Source organism: Halichoerus grypus, chromosome 10 (genome assembly GCF_964656455.1).
Source record: "Halichoerus grypus chromosome 10, mHalGry1.hap1.1, whole genome shotgun sequence".
Taxonomy (NCBI): domain Eukaryota; kingdom Metazoa; phylum Chordata; class Mammalia; order Carnivora; family Phocidae; genus Halichoerus; species Halichoerus grypus.
In genome coordinates this window covers 123881395-123902084 of record NC_135721.1, presented here as the reverse complement: position 1 = coordinate 123902084, position 20690 = coordinate 123881395, and the positions used below count along the sequence as shown (strand labels likewise).

Here is a 20690-nt window from a genome sequence, read left to right as displayed (position 1 = left end):
AGTCGCTTAACCAACTGAGCCACCCAGGCGCCCGGTGGTGGGCATTCTTATTCCCATTTGACAAGAAGAACTTTTGAGATAAGTGACTTGCCCAAGACTCCCAGTTAAGAGGTGAAGTAGCCAGGATTCAGCCATACCATATTCCTCCTTAGGTACTAATAAAATCAGCAACAGCAGAAATGAAAGAAACCACCCTGTGCCGGGTGTCACTTTAATTACTTTACCCATATAATCTCATTATGTCCTCACAGCCTCACTATGTAGGTTTCATCATTTTCCCCCATTGCACATATGAGGAACTGAGGCACAACGAGGTTGATTTGGCCAAGATTGTATAGCCGGTAAGTAGTGGAGCTGGGATTCAACGCCAAGCAGTGGGATGCCAAAGCTGACATCCTTACTGACTCCACTAATTACATCCCATCTTCGAGAATTCCCTCCTGCTCTAAAGACTCAGTTTGCACATCTGAGACATGGGGATCACAAAGAGCCAAGAAGGGTAAGTGACCAGCCTCACTTCCAGGCAGCTGGAACCCAGCACATTGCCCTGGGTTTCTTTCCTGAAAGGTGTCAGGAGGAAAATTAAGGGACCCCAGGACAAAGATCCCAGGTGAGTGGGTTAGAATGCAGCTGCTTCGGGCCCCAGGGCTGAACTGAGGCCCTGAGTCCCGAGCTAGGATCCTGGAGCAGTAGGAGGGGGCAAGTCACAGACCACGGCTTCTCTGGCTACAGGTGGCAGCATCTACACAGTCTCTTCTAGAGTCTCCTGTTCAGCTTCTTGGCTAACTAGCTACCTGCTCCCTCACGTCTGGGCATTGGGCTTGGACGTGCCAACTCTGTCCTCAGCCACCAAAGTCCCGCCCATCCAGCTCCATCTCCACTGCCCTTCTGGAAAGTGTTCTGGGAGGCTGGACACCTGTGTCGAGGAGCCTGGGTCTTCAGCCTCCAATCTTGTTTTCTTCCCTCACTCAAAGTTTGCTGAGCACTTAGTATAGGCTCTAGGCGGTATCATCACAAAGCGCATGCACTAGAGGATAAGACGAAGCCCCGCTACAGAGTCGCGGGACGTGCTTCCTAGGGAGAAAACCAGGAGACTGTGGGATGCCAGGGAGGACCTAGCTCAGCCTGAAGACCAGAGAAGATTTCCTGAAGGAGGTGATATTTGAATATTGAATATTTGATATTGAATTTAAGTCGGAGTTAGCCAAGCATGACACTGCGAGTCATCCATTCTCCCCTTCTTCTTTACCCACAGCAATGTCCCCACTTGGAAACGTCCAGCACCACCCCCCCCCACCCCAGGCTCCTGGGATGCTGGTGGCATTCTATATTTTGACTTGGGCGGCAGTCACGTGGATGCATAAATTTGTAAAAACTTAATTCATTTGTAACTTAAGACTTACTATAAAGCATTATACTCCAATTTTAAAAAGTAAAAATTAAGTTTTTAAAAATTTGTTTCCCTGACAGCTAGAGATGACCATGTGACCCAGGACTGGCCAATCAGAAGCTTGGGGAAGTCTACTGGGAGGGGCTTCCCAGAAAGCCCTTGTTGTCCTACCAGATGAGACAGATCCGTCTTTTGCCCATCATCCATTTGTACCTTGTCCAGAATTCTGGAACATGGATGCTGCAGCTAGAACAGCTATTTGGTGACCTTGAGGATCGTCTTAGGTGGGTTCCCTGGAAGCAAATCTTTAGATGAAGATTCACAGGATGGTGATGGTTTGGAAATGTTCCAGGAAGAATGGGTCTGGGAGTGGAGAGGTATACCAGAAAGGGGGAGAGGCCAGCAGGGATGTGACGACAAGCAAAGTCCCACAGGCGGGGGGTTCTAGAGACAAGAGTAGGTGATTCTTCAGAGTTGTCCCGTGGAGCAAGAGAGCTGGAGATTAATGTCTCTGTACTCCTGTCATCCGCTAATAACTCCGGGATGGAGGACACACATTCCCAGGCACTTCAGGCTCTCCCTGTGTGCAGGCAGAGCAAGCTGCTCGGCCTTCAGGAAGCCCTTTGACAAAGAGATGCAGATGCCAGCTGTCGAAGGGAAAGCGTGCCAGGAGCCTGTGCACACAAGGTGGCAAAGGGATCCGAGGGGATATGGGCAAAGCACCGGCCTCACCTGCTACAGGCATGAGAGCCACAGAAGAAGAGTGGAGGAGGAAAAGTCAAGGAGACTGGGTCTTCAGTGCCCTTCCTGGGCAGCTGCACCTGGACTGCGGAAAAAAGTCACCTCCTCTCCAGAGAGGCCACCGTGGCTCACTTCGTGTTTTTGTAACTACATTGATTCTTAACTGATATGCTGGGTAAAGAAAGGGCAGGAAGAGCTGTTCATGGAGAGTGAACAACATGTGCGCCTCCTTACCACACTCCTGAAAGGTAGGCATTGTTCCCATTTTACAGATGAGGAAGGTAAGAATTCAAGAGGAGACATCACTTGGCTCCTGATCCCACCGCCATTTAGTGGTAAAGGCAGAACGAAAATCCAGTGTATTTGTTATCTATTACTGTATAGCAAATTACCACGCATGTAGCCATGTAGCGGCTTAAAACAACACCCATTTGTTATTTTGTAGTTTCTGTGGGTCAAGAATCCAGGCACAGCTTAGCTGGGTCCTCAGCTTCAGGGACTCACAAAGCTGAAATAAAGGTGTTCAACCAGGGCCGGGGTCTTAACTGAGTCCCAACAGCAGAAGGATCCACTTTCGAGTTCATATGGTTGTTGGCAGAATTCCAGTTCTGTGAGGGCTGTAGGACTGAATTCCTCAGTTTCTAGTTCAGCGTTGGCCAGAGGTTAACCTCAGGTCCTTGCCTTACCAGAATGGCAACCTGCTTCATCAGAACCAGGAAAAGTCAATCTTATGTTACCTAATCCTGGAAGCAACATTCCCTTACCTTTGCTATATTCTGCTCATTACAGGCAAATCAGGAAATCCTGCCCATGCTCAAGGGGGAAGGATTACACAAGGGCATGAATACCAGGAGGCGGAGATCACTGGGACACATTCTAGAAGCTGCCTGCCACACATAGTCTACTTAATTACAAAAATTTCTTTTTTTTTTTTTTTTTTTTAAAGATTTTATTTATTTATTTGGGAGAGAGAATGAGACAGAGAGGGAGAGCATGAAAGGGGGGAGGATCAGAGGGAGAAGCAGACTCCCTGCCGAGCAGGGAGTCCGATGCGGGACTCGATCCTGGGACTCCAGGATCATGACCTGAGCCGAAGGCAGTCGCTTAACCAACTGAGCCACCCAGGCGCCCCAAATTACAAAAATTTCTATACTTTATGCAACATCAAGCTTACTCTTTAGGGTAAACCCTCATGGATTCAGATGGCCAGTTCTGGCTGAGGACTGAAGGAGAATTTGGGGCACAGCCCATTCGCGGCACATAATGGGTATGGATACCCCCCTTTAGCCTCAGAGGTCCGTAATGCCTCTCTTCCCATTCCTATCACTGGTGAATTAATCTAACACTCCATGTACTTCCCACGTGATCTGGGGATGAAACCAGATCCTAGTTTCCATCTCTTCTGCCCTTGGGAAATAGGTTCGTCTTTTCTCTTTTTGAAGCTACTGCTCTAACTCCAAGGCGGAGGTACCCCCTAAGTTTGGGGGGGGCAGTGAAGGCTACAGAGAGAGTATGAGGCCAGGAAATGGGAGATCTGCTTCTCCAAAGATCTGCTTCAGTTTCTTTGTGGCTAAAACGAGGGAGTTAGGCAAGATGATTGCAAACTTCCTGCTCTAGCTTCTTTGAGGGAAGGACTGAAGTGGCACAGCCTAGAGCTGCGTGTCCAACATGGGAGCCACTAGCCACGTGAGGCTACTAAGCATGTGCAATGTGATTAATCCAAATGAGATTCACTGTACGTGGATATAGGCAGAATTCTAAGAGGATTCCCAGGGACCCTCTCCCCCCCCCCCCCGTATCATCTTCTCCTCTTTGAGTGTAAATGGAACGTGTGAAATGTGTTCCATGAGGAAAGAGAGACTGTCCTGGGTGGGCCTGTCCTAAGCAGGTGAGTCCTTTAAGAGCAGAGCATTTTCTCTGGCTGGTTGCAGAAGAGGAACCCAACACTCCAGGTTGCCTGAAAGAAAGCAAACATCCATGTTGTGAACTGCCCGTGGGCCACGTGGCAAGGAACTGCAGGCAGCCTGTAGAAGCTGAGAGTGATCCCCAGCAGAGAGCCAGCAGGAAAAGGTGACCTCAGTCCTGCAACAACAAGGAAATGAATTCCACCAACAATCTGTGAGCTTAGAAGTGAAACTTCAGATGAGAACCCCAGCCCTGGCTGACACCTTGACTTCAACGTGGTGAGACTCTGGGTAGAGAATTCAGCCATGCTGTGCTCAGATTTCTGACCTATAGGAACGGTGAGGTAATAAATCTGTATTGTTTTAAGTTGCTAAGTTTGTGGTCATTTGAATATCCTGGATTTCCAAGACTTAGTACTAGATAAAAATGTAAAATACCTCCTTAGTAATGTCTTTATTGATCCCATGTTGAAATTATATTATTTTGAATATACTGGGTTAAATAAAATATATTATTTAAAAAATTAATTTCATCTGTTTCTTTTTATTTATTTTTGTTAATGTTATTGGAAAAATTTAAATCATATATGTGGCTCAAACTCTATCTAGTGGACAGTTCTGTTCTAGAGGTCTCAGATGTAAGCCATTCGACCTTTGAGTCGCCCTCAAAGCCTTGCATTTCTTATCTTTGAGATTGGAATAATAATAGTGCCTATCCACAGAATATTGGCAGCATGAATGAGATGAGGCCTGTAGGATACTAGGCCCAAGGCAAGGTCTCAATAAATGTTGGTTATTATTATTATTAATAATATCTATGAAGTAGGAATCCTTTCTTGTATCCAGGTCCTAGTCTCCAGCACCTTCTCTCCAGCCTGACACACAGAGGCACTCAATAAATGCTTGTGGATTACATACCTTTTTTTTTTTTTAAAGATTTTATTTTTAAGTAATCTCTACATCCAACATGGGGCTTGAACTCACAACCCTGAGATTGTATGCTTCCCCCCCCCCCATTGAGCCAGCCAGGCCCCCCTAGATTACATAACCTTGACAAAGCTCTTTGGTACAGTTCTCCCTTACCATCCCAACCCACTTGAGGCAGAAATCAGGGACCCATGGCCAGGTGGGGAGACAGAACTTCTAGGGGGCAAAATATCTGCTTCAAGCTGCACAGCCCAGGGGGCTCTGGGGGAATGAGGACACCTCCTCCAACTCCCTGATGCAGATCCCCACCTGCAGACCTGGAAGACACGAGTTCCAATCCCAAGGCCACAACACCAAGCTAAGTGACCTGTGCAGGTGACTGAGCCTCATCTGTCCCTGTCAAGCTTCTGTCAGGAATAACTTGGGTAAGTCACCTGAGCAGAGTACCGGTACATACGAAGGACGCAATTAAGGAAGGTATTATTACTGTCGTTGTTGTTTGTCAGCGATGCTCCGGGCTGAAATCCCTCTCTCGCGGGGGGGGGGGGGGGGGGGCCCTTCCCCTAAATGACCCCTCCTCCCCTGGTCCCTGACTAGGGAGGCTGTCCTGGCTCTTGCGCCCCGTCTTCAGACACCACCCCCACCCAATCGAGTCAGGAATAGAAATCACCGCCTCCAGGAGCCCGCGGTCTCCCTCCCTCCCCCGGCAGCGATCGATGTGGCCTCCGTTGCGGGGGAAAGAGGAAGACAGGGAAGTACGGGGCGGCGGGGCCTCCGGCAGCAGCGAGGCTCCGCGGGGCAGCAGGGGCAGAGACGAGCCCGGCCGGCCCGCGGCTCCCCGGCCTCAGCGGCTTCGACTTTGGGGACAGACGCGCCTGGCGGGTGCGCCCTGGAGGCGGCTTGGCAGGTAAGGAACCTCCCTCGGGGAGGGGCGTGGCCCGGGAAGGGGCGGAGGCTGCAGAGTGGGGAGGGGGGCTGCCGGGGTTCTGGTCCCGCGCCCCCTTCGTGAGACCACCCCTCCCACACCCAGGAGGGAGCACTGTGGGGTGGCCAAGCTCTGGGGTCTGTCCTGTTGGTTCATCCGTAAAATGGGATTAGAAAGCCTCCCCGGCAGGGTTGGTGTAGGCATTAAACCAAGTGAAGTGTATATGCAGCCCCGCGAAGTGACCAGCACATAGTAGGTGCTCAAAATAAGTGTGTGGAGAGAGCCTTGAATGGAAAAGCCTAGTTTCCAAACTTAACTGTGCCGTGGACTAGCTGGGTAATGTTGAGCAAGTCATTTAACCTTTCTTACTGATACTCAGATCCTTGTTGGGGAAGGTTTGCTGAATTAATTATCCCCATTAATAGAGCAGGAGGGTGAGTTCCAGAAAGAGAAAGGGATTTACCCACAGTCATGCAGCTAGTGGGTGATGCAACTGGGTCGGATGCTTCATCTCTTGACACCAAGTGCGGTGGAGGAGGTGGGAGTGGAGCTGCATCCGGCCGGAGTCCCAGGTGTTTACTGTGCACAGATTATGTACCAGAGCCACCATCCTGCCCATAAACATCTTGCCCTAGTTAATCCTCATAACCTCTCAAGGAAAGTGTGATGTCCCCCAGTTTACAGATGGGGAAACAAGCTCAGAATGGATCCCCTCAAGGGTCAACAGTAAGTGGCAGACAGAATTTGAACCCAGGTCTGACCAGAAGAAAGTGCAAAGGATTGACATTTATTGAGCATCTACTGTGTTCTAAGGGCTTTGCACACACACAGTAACCTTCCACCCAAAGTGCTGTTCTCCCTGTCCTATAGATAAAAGAGCCAAAGCCCAGAGTGGGAGGAGACTGGCCTGAGGACACAGAAGTGACAGAGCTAAGGACACGACCCTTATCCTGACCAGCTTAACTCCAAGCCCAGGGTAAGTGAAGGGCACCTCACCTGACTCCCTGCCAGGCACCGGACCAGCCGCTTGATGTACATCCAATCCCCCGTCTACCCTGGGAAGCAGGCATTACTGATGGGATGGTGCAGATGGGATTACCCAGGATCAGGAAGTGAGTCACTAGCCCTCAGCTCCAGCAGAGCTTGGAGACGTGGGCAGTGGAAGGATCTAACATTTTCTGGTATCAAAAAGGCGGAAAACTTTCCACAAGCTACTTTAGTCCTCCAGCCTGCCTTGAGGGTAGGTGCTTTTGTCTGCATTGCGCATTGTGTAGGAAACTAAGACCTGGAGAAAAGCATCTTCCTCAAAGCCCTAGGTGCATCAGGGGTGGAGATAAACCCCAGATTTGGCTGACTTGGGGAGACAGTGAAACAGGTGGATAATTTACTGAACCCCTTCAGGCCACATAAACACAATAATTCATTTAATCTTTTAACCACACTTGGAGGTGGCTATTTTTATCTCCACTTGACAGAAGTTCAGGGTGGTGACATGACTTGCCTTTGGTCACAGAAGAAATTCAGTGTTCCATCTGATTGACTCCGCAGATGCCTTAAAAAGTCTAAGCCAGTGGCTCTCAAACTTGACCATGCCTCAGAGTCACCCTCCACGCTTGTTAAAACACAGACTGCTGAACTCCATCCTGAGTTTCTGATCAAGTCTAGAGCAAGCTGAGAATTTGCATCTTTGACAAATTCCCAGGTGGCATGATGCTGCCAGTGCAGGGGACACACTTAAAGAATTACTGGTCTATACTGATGCTCCCAACACCCCTGGGTGGTCAGCATTACTATCCCCATTTTGCAGAGGAGGAAACTGAGGATCAGAGTGCTGGTGTGTCCAAGATCCCACAGTAGGCCCCTGACATACGAAAATCCAAGTTCGGGAAAGGGAGATACCCTATCTGAGCACCCCACCCCCGCCCGGGGGTGCCAGGATATCCTGCCATTCAGTCACTTTCATAATCCCCCCAAGGCAGATCTCAGCATTTGTTCCGTGCACATGAAATGGGAGTGGGAAGCCTCAGTGATCTGGCCAAAGACCCTCGGTCGGGGAGTGAAAGGCAGTCAAACCCAAGCCTGACTCGTGAGAGCAGAGGGTACTTGACACGTACTGAGCGCCCACTGCACCCCACAGCTGCTGGAGGGGACAGGGGGTTTAAACCCGGCCTTCTGGAAGGCAGGCCCGGGGAGCCCTCGCCCAATACCCCCGTCCCCGTGTCCGCAGGCCATGGTGAGCGAGTCCCCGGGGCCCGGCGGCCGCGCGCCCTGGCGGCGGAGCGACGAGGCGCTGCGCGTGAACGTGGGCGGCGTGCGGCGGCGGCTGAGCGCACGCGCACTGGCGCGCTTCCCGGGCACGCGGCTGGGCCGCCTGCAGGCCGCGGCGTCCGAGGAGCAGGCGCGGCGCTTGTGCGACGACTATGACGCGGCGGCGCGCGAGTTCTACTTCGACCGGCACCCGGGCTTCTTCCTGGGCCTGCTGCACTTCTACCGCACCGGCCGCCTGCACGTGCTCGACGAGCTGTGCGTCTTCGCCTTCGGTCAGGAGGCCGACTACTGGGGCCTGGGCGAGAGCGCGCTGGCCGCCTGCTGCCGCGCGCGCTACCTGGAGCGGCGCGTGGCGCGGCCGCGCGACTGGGACGAGGACAGCGACGCGCCGAGCAGCGTGGACCCGTGCCCCGACGAGATCTCCGACGTGCAGCGCGAGCTGGCGCGCTACGGGGCTGCGCGCTGCGGCCGCCTGCGCCGCCGCCTGTGGCTCACCATGGAGAACCCCGGCTACTCGCTGCCCAGCAAGCTCTTCAGCTGCGTCTCCATCGGCGTGGTGCTGGCCTCCATCGCCGCCATGTGCATCCACAGCCTGCCCGAGTACCAGGCCCGCGAGGCGGCGGCCGCCGTGGCCGCGGTGGCCGCGGGCCGTGGCCCGGACGGCGTGCGCGACGACCCGGTGCTGCGGCACCTCGAGTACTTCTGCATCGCCTGGTTCAGCTTCGAGGTGTCGTCGCGTCTCCTGCTGGCGCCCAGCACGCGCAACTTCTTCTGCCACCCTCTCAACCTCATTGACATCGTGTCGGTGCTGCCCTTCTATCTGACGCTGCTGGCCGGCATGGCGCTCGGCGACCGGGGCGGCGCGAGCGGCGAGGACCTCGGCGACCTGGGCAAGGTGGTGCAGGTGTTCCGCCTCATGCGCATCTTCCGCGTGCTCAAGCTGGCGCGCCACTCCACCGGGCTGCGCTCGCTCGGCGCCACGCTCAAGGTAGGGCCTCTGGGCCCGGAGAGGGGGGCCGCGGGGAGGGGGTGCGGGGGGAGGCGAGGCTGACCAAAGGGCGGGTCAGCAGGTGAACTTAGAGGCACGCGGTGTCCAGGGGCACAGTGAACCCAGGGGACATTCTGTGTGCCGGGCACAGGGCTGGAGACCAGGGGTCCATTTCCCATCCCGTCTGCCCTTCCCAACAGCCCCGGGAGGGCTCTTTCCCGGGGGGGGGGGGGGGGGAACTGAAAGCCAAGGCAGAGCTTTGCTTTTCTGTCTTTAAAAAAACAAAAACACAAGACAGAGGTCGTTTTTGGCCTCTCTGTCAAACATCAGATAATACATAGTGCAGAAATTTGCAAAGCAGGATGCTAACTGGCTTCTCCGCTGAGCCTTTCTTCTGGCATTATGGGGGGGCACAGATATCGGAGGTCACCCGTGACAGACCAAGTCCAGCGGCAGCCCCAGAACTAACACTGAGTGCTAATTCTGTGCCAGTTTTACATCCATTATCGATTTTGTTCTCAGGACAACTTCCTCAGGAAGATGTGATTATTTATTCCCTTCCCGTAGGTGAAGAACCTGAGGTTAGAAAGTTGGCTTTCTAAAGCCTGATTGCAATTTACTGAGTGCCCTTTTTGTGCCAGGCCCTGCCCTGGGGGTGCATCACTGCTCTGGCAAGCTTAACCTTGAAGGGGTGAATTTAGCCTGGTGTGGGGACAGAGGAAATGTGAGCAGCTGGGACAAAGGCCTGGAGAGCAAACAGGGTGAACACTGGGAGGGGACAAGGAAGGAGGGGTGCCAGTGGATGAGGTTGAAGAGGTGAGTGGGATGGGGTACTGAAGGGCCACGGACTCTTGGCCCAGGATTTTAAACTTTATCCCAAGGTAATAGGAGGGGTTCAGGCTGGGGCGAGGATTATTGTCACTACTTTGCAGATGTGGAAACTGAGGCTCCAGGAGGTGACAGGACTTGTCAGAGGTTCCTCAGTAAGTTGCAGAGCCCAGAGAAGAACCCAGCTGTGCATGACTCCAGCACCTCCTGCTCTTTCTCCTAAAGCCTGGGAAGCCCTCCTAAGGATCCCTAGGAGACCCCCTCCCACCCATGGCTTTGTAAAGCCTTTTTCATGCCCTCGTGGCAAGGCAGTCAGGATGCTGGGTACAGGCAGGGGGACGTGAGGAGAATCTTGGGGCAGTGGGCAGGAACAAGGAATTCCATTAACCACATCCCTGAACTCAGTATCTCTCCAGGGAAGATCCTTTCACCCCAGAACTCTGCCTTGCCTCCAGCCATGCAGGGAGCCAGGGCCTGGTGCCACCAGCTTTTTCTGCAAGGAGGGAGAAGAATGTTGATTGTGGCTGCCACGGTCCAAGACTCAGGTGTAAGACTCCTGGTTACTCAAAGCAAGGCCCCTGACCAGCAGCAGCTTTCTCATTACCTGGAAGCTTGCTAGAAATGCAGCATTTCTGGCCCTACCCTAGACCCACCCACTCAGTTGATTCTGCCTTTTAAACAAGATCCCAACATGATTCCTCCACACATTCAGTTTGGGACTAGGAAACTACAGCTCTAGACGAGGGGTCTCAGCCTCAGCACTGCTGACATTTGGGGGGAGATAATTCTTTGTTGTGTGTGTGGAGGCGGGGGTGGCTGTCTCGTGCGTTGTAGGATGTTTAGCAGCATCTCTGGCCTCTACCCAGTAGATGCCGGTAGCACACCTGTCCCGGTCGTGACAACCAAAAGTGTTTAAAGACATTGCCATATGTTGGGGCACCTGGGTGGCCCAGTTGGTTAAGCATCTGCCTTCGACTCAGGTCATGATCCTGGGGTCCTGGGATCAAGCCCCACGTTGGGCTCCCTGCTCCTTCTGCCCCTCCCCTGCACTTGTGCTCTCTTTCTCTCAAATAAATAAATAAAATCTTAAAAAAAAAAAAAAAAAAGGCATTGCCATATGTCCCCTGGAGGGCAGATTGCCCTGTTTGAGAACCACTGCTTGGCTTCAGGGGCAGAGCATATATAAACCCACAGGCAGGTGCTTTCAGTGGGTGGTCTAGGGAACATACACCTTATCAGCTTTCTTGAGAGGCAGACTGTATTTTTGTACTTGTCAGAAAGCAGGTAGACCAGCCAGAAGTACATGAAACCAACCCTTTGCGTTTGTGGAATACAAACTGTGGTTCTCCATTGGTTCTGTGACTGTGGAAAAATCACAAGCTTGTTATTAACTGGCTGGTGCCCCCAGTTCCCCCTGCATGAGAAGAAACCACTGTGGCTTAGCAGGCGTCCTGGGCAACAGAAGTTAGGCCCGTGTTCACGCCCAGGGAGGGGGCTGCCTCTTGTGGTTGAAAGATCTTAGTTTGGAGTCGAGGGACCTGGGTCTTGGCACCAGCTCTACTTTGCTCTATGACTGTGAACCTGCCCCTTCTACTCTCTGTGCCTCAGTTTCCCCATCTGTTCGATACCAGGTCTGTGGGCCCACCCAGCTCTGACTTGGCTTCCCACATTCTCTTCCAGCACAGCTACCGTGAGGTGGGCATCTTACTGCTGTATCTGGCCGTGGGGGTGTCCGTGTTCTCCGGTGTGGCCTACACAGCTGAGAAGGAGGAGGACGTGGGGTTTGACACCATCCCCGCCTGCTGGTGGTGGGGCACGGTGAGCATGACCACCGTGGGCTACGGGGACGTGGTACCCGTGACGGTGGCCGGCAAGCTGGCAGCCTCAGGCTGTATCCTCGGGGGCATCCTGGTGGTGGCGCTCCCCATCACCATCATCTTCAACAAGTTTTCTCACTTCTACCGCCGCCAGAAGGCTCTGGAGGCCGCCGTGCGCAACTGCGACCCCCGGGAGTTTGAGGATTTGCTGAGCAGTGTCGACGGGGTGTCGGAGGTGTCGCTGGAGACGTCCCGTGAGACCTCCCAGGAGGGGAGGTCTACAGACCTGGAGGCCCAGGCCCCCACTGGGCCTCCAGACTCTCAGGCTTACTAAAGCCAAGGCTCGGTGTCCCCCTTCCCACACCCCTAAGGCCAGCTGAAACTGCTTACAACGTTCACGGGGGCATGACTGCTCAGGATCACTCACCCAGGCCTGAGGAATGACACCCAGAGGCCAGGTCCGTTCCTCCCAAAGGTCCAGGCCAGGATAACATTGCCCTAGGTTCTGTGAGCCTTGTGAACACACCAGAGAACTTCATACACGGACCTCCAAGCTCCCCGTGAAGCAGGCATGCGCCAAAGAGAAAGTAGAAAGGTTGCTAACGGTTCCTGAGCACCTCCTGCCTGTCAGCTCTGTCACATTCATGTCGGAGGATGAGAAAACCGAGGCTCAGAGAGGCGCGAGGACTTGCCCAAATGTCACCCAACTGGATGCGGTGGAGCCAAGTTTGGAATCCAGGCTCGCTGGTCTGCCAGGACTGGTGTTCCTTGCATGCCGTCTTTATTCTGCCCTCGCAAAGTTTGCATGTGGTTTTAGGGGGTTCACGAATCTCCAGAGTTGATCCGTTGGGTTCAAACTCACTGTCAGGGCTAGAGAAAGGACCAGACAGGGGATTCAGATGGAGGAGTGCTGCACCTCAGCTGTGGTTCTCTTCCAGGAGCTTCCAACAAGAGTCAGCTCTCAAAGATGAGGTCTGGGAGGAAGGGACAGGAGCTGCCTCCTCAGCTGGCATGTAAGATTCGCCCAGCAATTGTCCTGCAGCTTCCTGCCAGGGCTGGCTTGAGATGCAGACTCTGAGGGGCCCTGGCCTGTCCCATCCTAGGATGTGATGTATGAAGTGCACACGCCCCTGCCCCATCTCCAGATCTCGGCCCATTGTCAGGTGGTCAGTCTGTGCCCCAGAGGGAAATGAAAGCCAAATGTAGCAGGAAGTCACTAATTTAAAGCCAGCTCAACTCTGAAGTGTTGGTGGCAAGGAACTGCTGTGCATGGACACCTGTGACCCCTGGGTCCCCCCAGGCTGACTTTGGCAGTTCACTTCTTCCCGCCACGCAGACCTCCAGCCCTACCTTGAGTTACCATCCAGGCAGATGCTTGAGACCTCCGCCCCTTTCAGCCAGCTCCAGCCCCCTCATCCTTGCTGGGGGCATCTTATGCTCACCCGCTGAATCCTCTCTACTTGCTGAGAAATTTGGGAGGGAAGGGTTCCCATAGCCCTGTTCACATACGGTTCCCAGAACACCCATTACCGTCCTGTCATCTCCTGGCTATGCTTCTGTCTGGCCCACCATGCAGAGCTTCAACATGGAAGACATTATCTGGTTGAGCCCAGGCTTGTGAGGAGAAGGTATTTAGTGAATACCTACTCATGGATCAGCTAATTCATACAGCATACTGTGTGCAGAGCACTGGGGAGGAAGAGGAAATGACCAGACAGAGGTCTTGCCCTTGAGAGAGTGTAGACAAGACTGAACAGAAGATTCTCCCAGTCCCGTCAACCCCTTCCTCCTTACTTTATTCATTCAACAAATATCTTTTGGAAGACTCACAAGCTGGGGCTTCACGTGTGGCCTGCAGACATGTTTTATTTAGCTGAACAGTCTCTCTCTCTCTCTCCATATATATATATATATATAATATATATATATATATTTTAAGATTTTATTTTTAAGTCATCTCTACACCCAACGTGGGTCTTGAACTCGCAACCCTGATATCAAGAGTCACATGCTCTACCGACTGAGCCAGCCAGGTGCCCCTTAGTATGTTTTTTTAATTTGAATGCCTTTGGGTGAGGCACATTCTCTCCAGTTCCCCATAGTGTGCCCCAGAGACACACACACACACACACACCCCGCCACTTCTCAGGTACACTTGACACACCTGGCCTCTGATTCATTGACTGCTCGCTAGGTTCACAAGATATAATGGGGAACAAAATATATATCTCTATGTTCGTGAAGTTTACAGACTAGGGAGGGAGATGGATTTAAATCCAGGGATCACAGAAATACGTAATAGCGAGCTGTACTAAGTACAGGGAGCTAGAAGCACGTCATGTAGCAGGGACCATTAACGGGGGTCGGAGAAGACTCTCTTGAGGGTGACCATTTCAGCTGCTGTCACATGGATGAAGAGTTAATTAGGCAATAGGGGCTCCAGGAAGTGTTTCCAAGCAGAGGGCACAGCATGTGTAGGCCCCCGTGTGCGGATGAATGTGAGTCTCCAGATTGAGCAGAGGCCGGAGCTGAGCTGAGGGGCCGCTCAGGTCTCCCCGCCCACACACCGGCCCTCCCACACGCTCCCCTATAGCGTCCAGGCCCCGCTCGGCCCAGGTCGGGGCACAGAGCCGGGAGGGCTGCCCGCACCACCCTCACAGAACTGCTGAACATACCAAGGAGCCAGATAGCTTCCGGACTTTCTGACCCCACAGACAAGTCCCTAAAGCTGGTGGAGGGAAAGCTCAGGGGAGAATCGTCTGGCCTGCATCCATCACCAGGTTATGTGTTGTCCTGGCAGGAAAGCGACAGTTCACTCCCAGTCCCCAGTGTGAAAGAAAACCGTGATGCAGATAAAGAGGCTGGGCCCAGGGACCTGTTTCTGGCTGTACCAGAGCTGGCCGCCTGGCATGCTTTCTGGGTGAACGGGGAGGGTGGGGGATACGTGGAGCGACGCAGAATCCACTTTCTCTGCTTCCAGTGGCGGGTTTGGCACAGGCTGCAAGTGACAGGAATCCAGCTGGAACTAACTTGGTCAAAAAGAGTAATTCATGACAAGTAACTGGAGTGGTGAACACTTACCATTAAGGTTCTTTGGTTATAAGCAATAGAAACTGACTATCTGGGACCCCTGGGTGGTGCAGCCAGTTGAATGTCCGACTCTTGGTTTCGGCTCAGGTCACGATCTCAGGGTCGTGAGATCGAGCCCCGTGTTGGGCTTCGAGCTCAGTGAGGAGTCTACTGAGGTTTCTCTCCCCCTCCCAGCACTTGCGCTCTCGCTTTCTCTAAGGTAAATAAATAAATCTTTTAAAAAATTTAAAAAAAAACTAACTTATGGAAAAAGAAAGAATTTACTGGAAGTTGTATTAGTTCCTGTGGCTGCCGTAATGAAGTCCCACAAAACTGATGGCTTAAAACAATAGAAGTTTATTCTCTGACAGTTCTGGTGTCAGCAGGGCCACACTCCCTCCGGAGGCTCCAGGGGTGAATCTTCTTGCCTCTTCTAGCTTCTGGTGGCTCCGGTGTTCTTGGTTCTATGGCTGTGTCCCTCCATTCTCTGCCTTGGTCATGATGTCACCTTGTCCTCTGTGTGCACCAGTCTCTCACGGCTTCTCTCTCAGAAGGACCCAAGTGATGGCATTGAGGGCCCACCCAGCTGATCCAAGCTGATCTCATCTCAAGACCCTTAACGTAATCACATCTGCAAAAACACCCTTTTTCTGAATAAGGTAACACTTAAGGTTCCAGAGATTAGGACATGGACATAGCTTTGGGACCACCATTCAGCCTGCCACAAGGGGATCGGTGAAGTTCACCCAGTCGAAGGAAAAGCTGACTGAGCAGGCCTTAGGACGTGTAGGAATGAGGGGAGCTCTGGGGACCTCAGTGGTAGGACTCATGAACCTTCTGTTGAGGACACTTGCCAGCTAAATGCTCAGTGTTCCGTCTCCTTCCTCCCCTGTGTCATTCTGCTCACCATTCCAATCCCAGCTGAGAGGTTGATTTGCCTAGCTTGGGTCACGTGCCTCTCCCTTGGTGGAGATGGGAGGGCAGAGCACCTGGGTTAACATCTACAGCAGACCACATGGGATGGAAGAATGGTAGTTGCCCAAAGAAAAGGTCATGTGACATCACCAAACTAAAGGGGAAGCTTGTTAGGCAAACTAGGAGATGTCCACTGCATTCCCACCCTTGGCTGCCCAGCACACTTTACGCTCACTCCTTCTTCCCAGACACACAGTTTAAAAAAATATTTCTAACATCAGGAACCTATCATATATATAACCCAAAGCATACTCTGTGCTCTCCAGGCCCTATTAATGTGATTTTTTTAAAAAAAATTTTTATTGTTATGTTAATCCCCATACATTACATCATTAGTTTTAGATGTAGTGTTCCATGATTCATTGCTTGTGCATAACACCCAGTGCTCCATGCAGAATGTGCCCTCCTCAATACCCATCACCAGGCTAACCCATCCTCCCACCGCCCTCCCCTCTAGAACCTTCAGTTTGTTTTTCAGAGTCCATCGTCTCTCATGGTTCATCTACCCCTCCGATTTCCCCCACTTCATTCTTCCCCTCCTGCTACCTTCTTTTTTTTTTTTTTCTTAACATATATCGCATTATTTGTTTCAGAGGTACAGATCTGACCCTGTTAATGTGACTTAATCAATGTAGTGGATCAGTCTGTTATCTTGTGGAATAGGACAATCAAAGCCTTTCTGGTGCAGATCTGATGAGCTAAGGTATCCCTCAGTTGACTAGTAAAGGAAAACTGTTATCCCTTCCAACTAAGAGCAGAATGCTTCCAGTGATTTCTGTTTCTTGGAATAGAAAATGAAACCAATAGATGCATATGAGCTCCAAGGACTGTACCGAGGAACGCGTATCTAACCCCGCAGCTGAAATTGGAATTGCCATTTGATTAAATTGTCCACTGCCATTTTCCAAGACCCATCTAATTTTGCACTGGCCAAACAGGGGAAACTAATGGTGTTTTGATGGAAGTCATCACCCTCCGGGGTCTTTGGTTGTCTCTGCAGCCTCCCCAAAGGCTTTGAGTTTTCTATTTCAGAACTGTTGTTCGGTTGGATCTGTTGGCCTTTTATATTATAATGGCCTCCGTGGGTCAGGGAGCCAATGTGGGGATCTTTTCCAACTATCACTCAGAAATTGGAGATCTAGCCCTCCGTGACATGGACAAAGGCCAAAATACTGTTTTTCACATGGTTGGTGGACCCATGGTGGTACTCTTAGGCCCAAGAAATTGGTATTAGCTTAAAGTTCTTCATCCAGTGCTCCCAAAGTTTGGGTGTTTCCCTTTCTTCGGTACCCAGGTACTCCGGTAAATGGCCACAGGCCCTTTTGGAGAAGGCAAGAGAAATGTTCGCATTACACCCGTGTGGTGGTATAGCAGAGACCTTCTCCAAGGGCAAGTAGTGTATCCTGCATTCCAGGGGTTTTAGATCAATAAAGGAACTCAAGCCTAGGTGTTAGGTGATGATCAGTTTTTGTTTCGTGCTTTGCTTTGTTTTGCTTTCTTATGTTTTATTGGTTATATAAATTAAGTTAGACTGGTGGTCAGCTTTACCTTTCCAGGGCCCTCCAGCAGAGATCCTGCCTCATTCAGAACCTGCTGAATATTATGATGAACATTTTCACTTAATTTCTGAGGCATCGGGGCGCCTGAGTGGCTCAGTCGTTAAGCGTCTGCCTTCGGCCTGGGTCATGGTCCCAGGGTCCTGGGATCGAGCCCCACATCGGGCTCTCTGCTTGGTGGGAAGCCTGCTTCTCCTTCTCCCACTCCCCCTGCTTGTGTTCCCTCTCTTGCTCTCTGTCAAATAAATAAATAAAATCTTTAAAAAAAAAAATTTCTGAGCCACCTAAATGCCAACACCTGGCCTCCCACACCTCTGCATTCTTCCTTCCTTCCCTTGGAGATCAGGGAACCCTTCACCAAGCACGCCTGATGTAGACTTTCCTCAAAGCAAAGGGTTCATTCAGTGAGGGCCGTAGAGATATTTATGGGAAGGAGGCACAAAATAAATCCAATCCATCATTCCTGTCTTCAGAAATCTTTGAATCCCTTCCTCTATATGATGCCAGGGTATTTGGGGCCTTTAAATTTCATTTCACATTTGGTCCAAGTTTGCTTTAGCCATCAATGGTTAGAACCCAGCCAGCTCCTGGAGCCAACACAGAGAATGCAGAATCCCTGATCCACACATCCATATCAAGGAGATCAGTCTCACATTTTCCCTTCCTTCATCAAGCACCACAAAATCCATTCCCACAAATACTCCCCGGGTTTGAGCTGGTATCAATGAAGTTTCTGTAGTTCTGTATGAGTCCTGGACTCTTTCCTACTCAGTCTATTTTTCACCCTCCAGGCCAAAACTCATCCCCATCATCCAGCTAAGCAGCCTTGAGGGCTGGCTGGAGCAGGCAGGAACTTGGGAGCCTTCTCCATCAGGAAGGCAGAGACTGCTTCCGGCCGGTGTTGGAGATTGCCTTGGGTTCCTCCCACATCCTCCTGTGTGGCCCTTCCACTGGTCGGAAGCGGCACAGCCATGTAGCAGGCCCGTCAGGTCAGCAGCCTGCATCCTCAGCTGCCAGCTTTGGTTTTTGGAGATCTCAGCCGTGCAGCAAGTCGTGAGGTTCTTTCACCGTGGTCATAGAAATGCTCTACACTTCATTCTGTGTCTCCCCCCAACACACACACACACACACACACACACACACACATACTGATATTTGGGCTTGCTTTGTTGATTTTCCCTTTACATTACTCTGTGCAGTTGAAACAAAACATTCTATCCCACAGCCTGGGCATTCTTTTATTTTTATTTATTTTTATTATTATGTTAATCCCCATACATTACATCATTAGTTTTTGATGTAGTGTTCCATGATTCATTGTTTGCGTATAACACCCAGTGCTCCGTGCAATACATACCCTCCTTAATACCCATCACCAGGCTAACCCATCCCCCCACCCCCCCCAGAACCCTCAGTTTGTTTCTCAGAGTCCATAGTCTCTCATGGTTCGTCTTCCCCTCCGATTTTCCCCCCTTCATTCTTCCCTTCCTGCTATCTTCTTCTCCTTTTTCTTTTCTTTTTTTTTTTAACATATAATGTATTGTTTCAGAGGTACAGGTCTGTGATTCAACAGTCTTACACAATTCACAGTGCTCACCATAGCACATACCCTCCCCAATGTCTATCACCCAGCCATCCCATCCCTCCCACCCCCCACCATTCCAGAGACCCTTGGTTTGTTTCCTGAGATTAAGAATTCCTCATATCAGTGAGATCATATGATACATGTCTTTCTCTGATCGACTTATTTCACTCAGCATAATACCCTCCAGTTCCATCCATGTCATTGCAAATGGCACAATTTCATTCCTTTTGATGGCTGTATAATATTCCATTGTATATATATACCACATCTTCTTTATCCATTCATCTGTCGATGGACATCTTGGCTCTTTCCATAGTTTCAGCCTGGGCATTCTTCATCTCCCCAAAACTGAACTGTGACAGAAACTGCCCTTTCTCTGAGAGCCACATTCTCGGTGGTCCAGATGATACCAAGTAATACAGGAAATAGCCCTCTGCTGCTGCATCCCATGGGCTGCTCTCCAGGGCTGGGGCACGACAGCAACCTCACTGTTTTGCCCCAGGAAAGTCCAATAATTTTTAATACCCCACACTTCCTGGAGGATGTGGAGTAGCACTCAATTCTACTTCCAATTTCTCTAGGAGTTAGGAGTCTTTGGTTACAAACCAGAGAATCCAACTCTGGAAAACTTAAGCAAAAAATGGCTGCATGGGATAGATACTAGATCAGGTCAAAGTCAAATTAAACAACCAGGCTTTGAGAAAGATAGGAATAAGGGCAACATGGGGATGGAGGTACTTAGAGCCCATGAATCACCTTGTTAGGGGTCCTGCAATTAAAACGCCTGAGTGACAACACTCTGCTCTAGCTAAAAATTCCCAGAGACCTGAGTCTAGCTGGACTAGTTTGGGTCATGTGCCCACTCCATTGCTGGGGCAAGGATGGAGGAACTCCTACAGATGGTCTCCCCAGGACACAGATGGTGGAGGCGTAGTTTCCTGAAGAAAAAGTGGGGTGCTTTCATTAAAATAAGGGAAAGGGATTCTGGGTGGGCAAAACCAACAAATATCTATTATAATACCACCAAGTGGGAATGGTAGTTGGTGGCTTGGCTCCGGCAACAACAGAAACTAGGAATGCGACAGATAGACAGACAGACATTGGCTGAATCTGTAGCACATGGCAGACAACATCTAGCTCCGTATCTTGTGGTGCCTCCACCAGAGAACTCCTTCCCAGTTCCAGGTTGAAAAATGCGTCAGGGGAGCTGACTGGCCCAATTCTAGATGAGGTTGCTGGATCACTCCACTGTGGCAAAGGGTGGGGTCTATGAGAACATGGCAGCCACCATGTGAACTCCTGGCTGGTGTGGGAATCGAGCAGTTTCTAGAAGAGGAAGGGGGTGCTGGACAGATCCCATAGTCATCCCCCTTGCTCTCTTGGGCCTCAGTTTCATCTTCTGTAAAATGGAGAGATGATGTCCAGAGGTGTTCAGGAGTAATTGGGGCACTGGGCCTGGAGGGTACATGGGACAGCTCAGGTCATTCACAGCTCTGGGATGTGATGTCTGTGGTGGTTTCTCCTGTTGGCAATGAACTTGGGGTGTGGACTTCCCTGGTAAGTGAGACATAATGTTCCTCAGGGAGGATCCAATTTAAGATCTTCTTCCTCCCCAGCCCCACATTATAGATCAAAAAAATGGAGGTCCAAGGTCATACCTGAGTCTCTATGAAGAGTTTTTAGCTTAAATAAGGGCCAAGTAGAGTGTTCATATTGG

General features: G+C 51.2%; 2 protein-coding genes and 1 long non-coding RNA gene across 5 annotated transcripts in view; 2 read left to right on the top strand and 1 right to left on the bottom strand.

Moving 5' to 3' along the window:
- The first annotated feature begins 1295 nt into the window (after nucleotides 1–1295).
- On the top strand, nucleotides 1296–4497 carry LOC144379171 (uncharacterized). The gene is made up of 3 exons (XR_013441531.1): nucleotides 1296–1674; nucleotides 2921–3030; nucleotides 3257–4497. It is a non-coding gene; the product is annotated as an uncharacterized LOC144379171 (long non-coding RNA).
- Nucleotides 4498–5148: 651 nt separating this feature from the next.
- On the top strand, nucleotides 5149–13633 carry KCNS1 (potassium voltage-gated channel modifier subfamily S member 1). 3 transcript variants are annotated; one of them, XM_078057244.1, is made up of 4 exons: nucleotides 5149–5439; nucleotides 6758–6863; nucleotides 8115–9143; nucleotides 11652–13633. In XM_078057244.1, the coding sequence occupies exons 3-4, from the start codon at nucleotides 8118–8120 to the stop codon at nucleotides 12120–12122; spliced, it is 1497 nt and encodes a 498-aa protein (XP_077913370.1). In that variant the 5' UTR covers nucleotides 5149–5439; nucleotides 6758–6863; nucleotides 8115–8117; the 3' UTR covers nucleotides 12123–13633. The 3 variants fall into 3 exon arrangements, with proteins under 3 accessions (XP_077913370.1, XP_035970466.2, XP_035970469.2); XM_036114573.2 differs by lacking the exon at nucleotides 5149–5439 and adding an exon at nucleotides 5598–5869; XM_036114576.2 differs by lacking the exon at nucleotides 5149–5439 and adding an exon at nucleotides 5598–5869 and having other exon boundaries at nucleotides 8025–9143.
- A 5411-nt stretch (nucleotides 13634–19044) lies between these two features.
- Nucleotides 19045–20690, bottom strand: part of STK4 (serine/threonine kinase 4) — a 95493-nt gene continuing 93847 nt past the window's right edge. Inside the window, exon 14 of the transcript XR_013442067.1 lies at nucleotides 19045–20527. The gene's annotated coding sequence lies outside the window, so the exon portion shown is untranslated. The remainder of the gene's footprint in view (nucleotides 20528–20690) is intronic.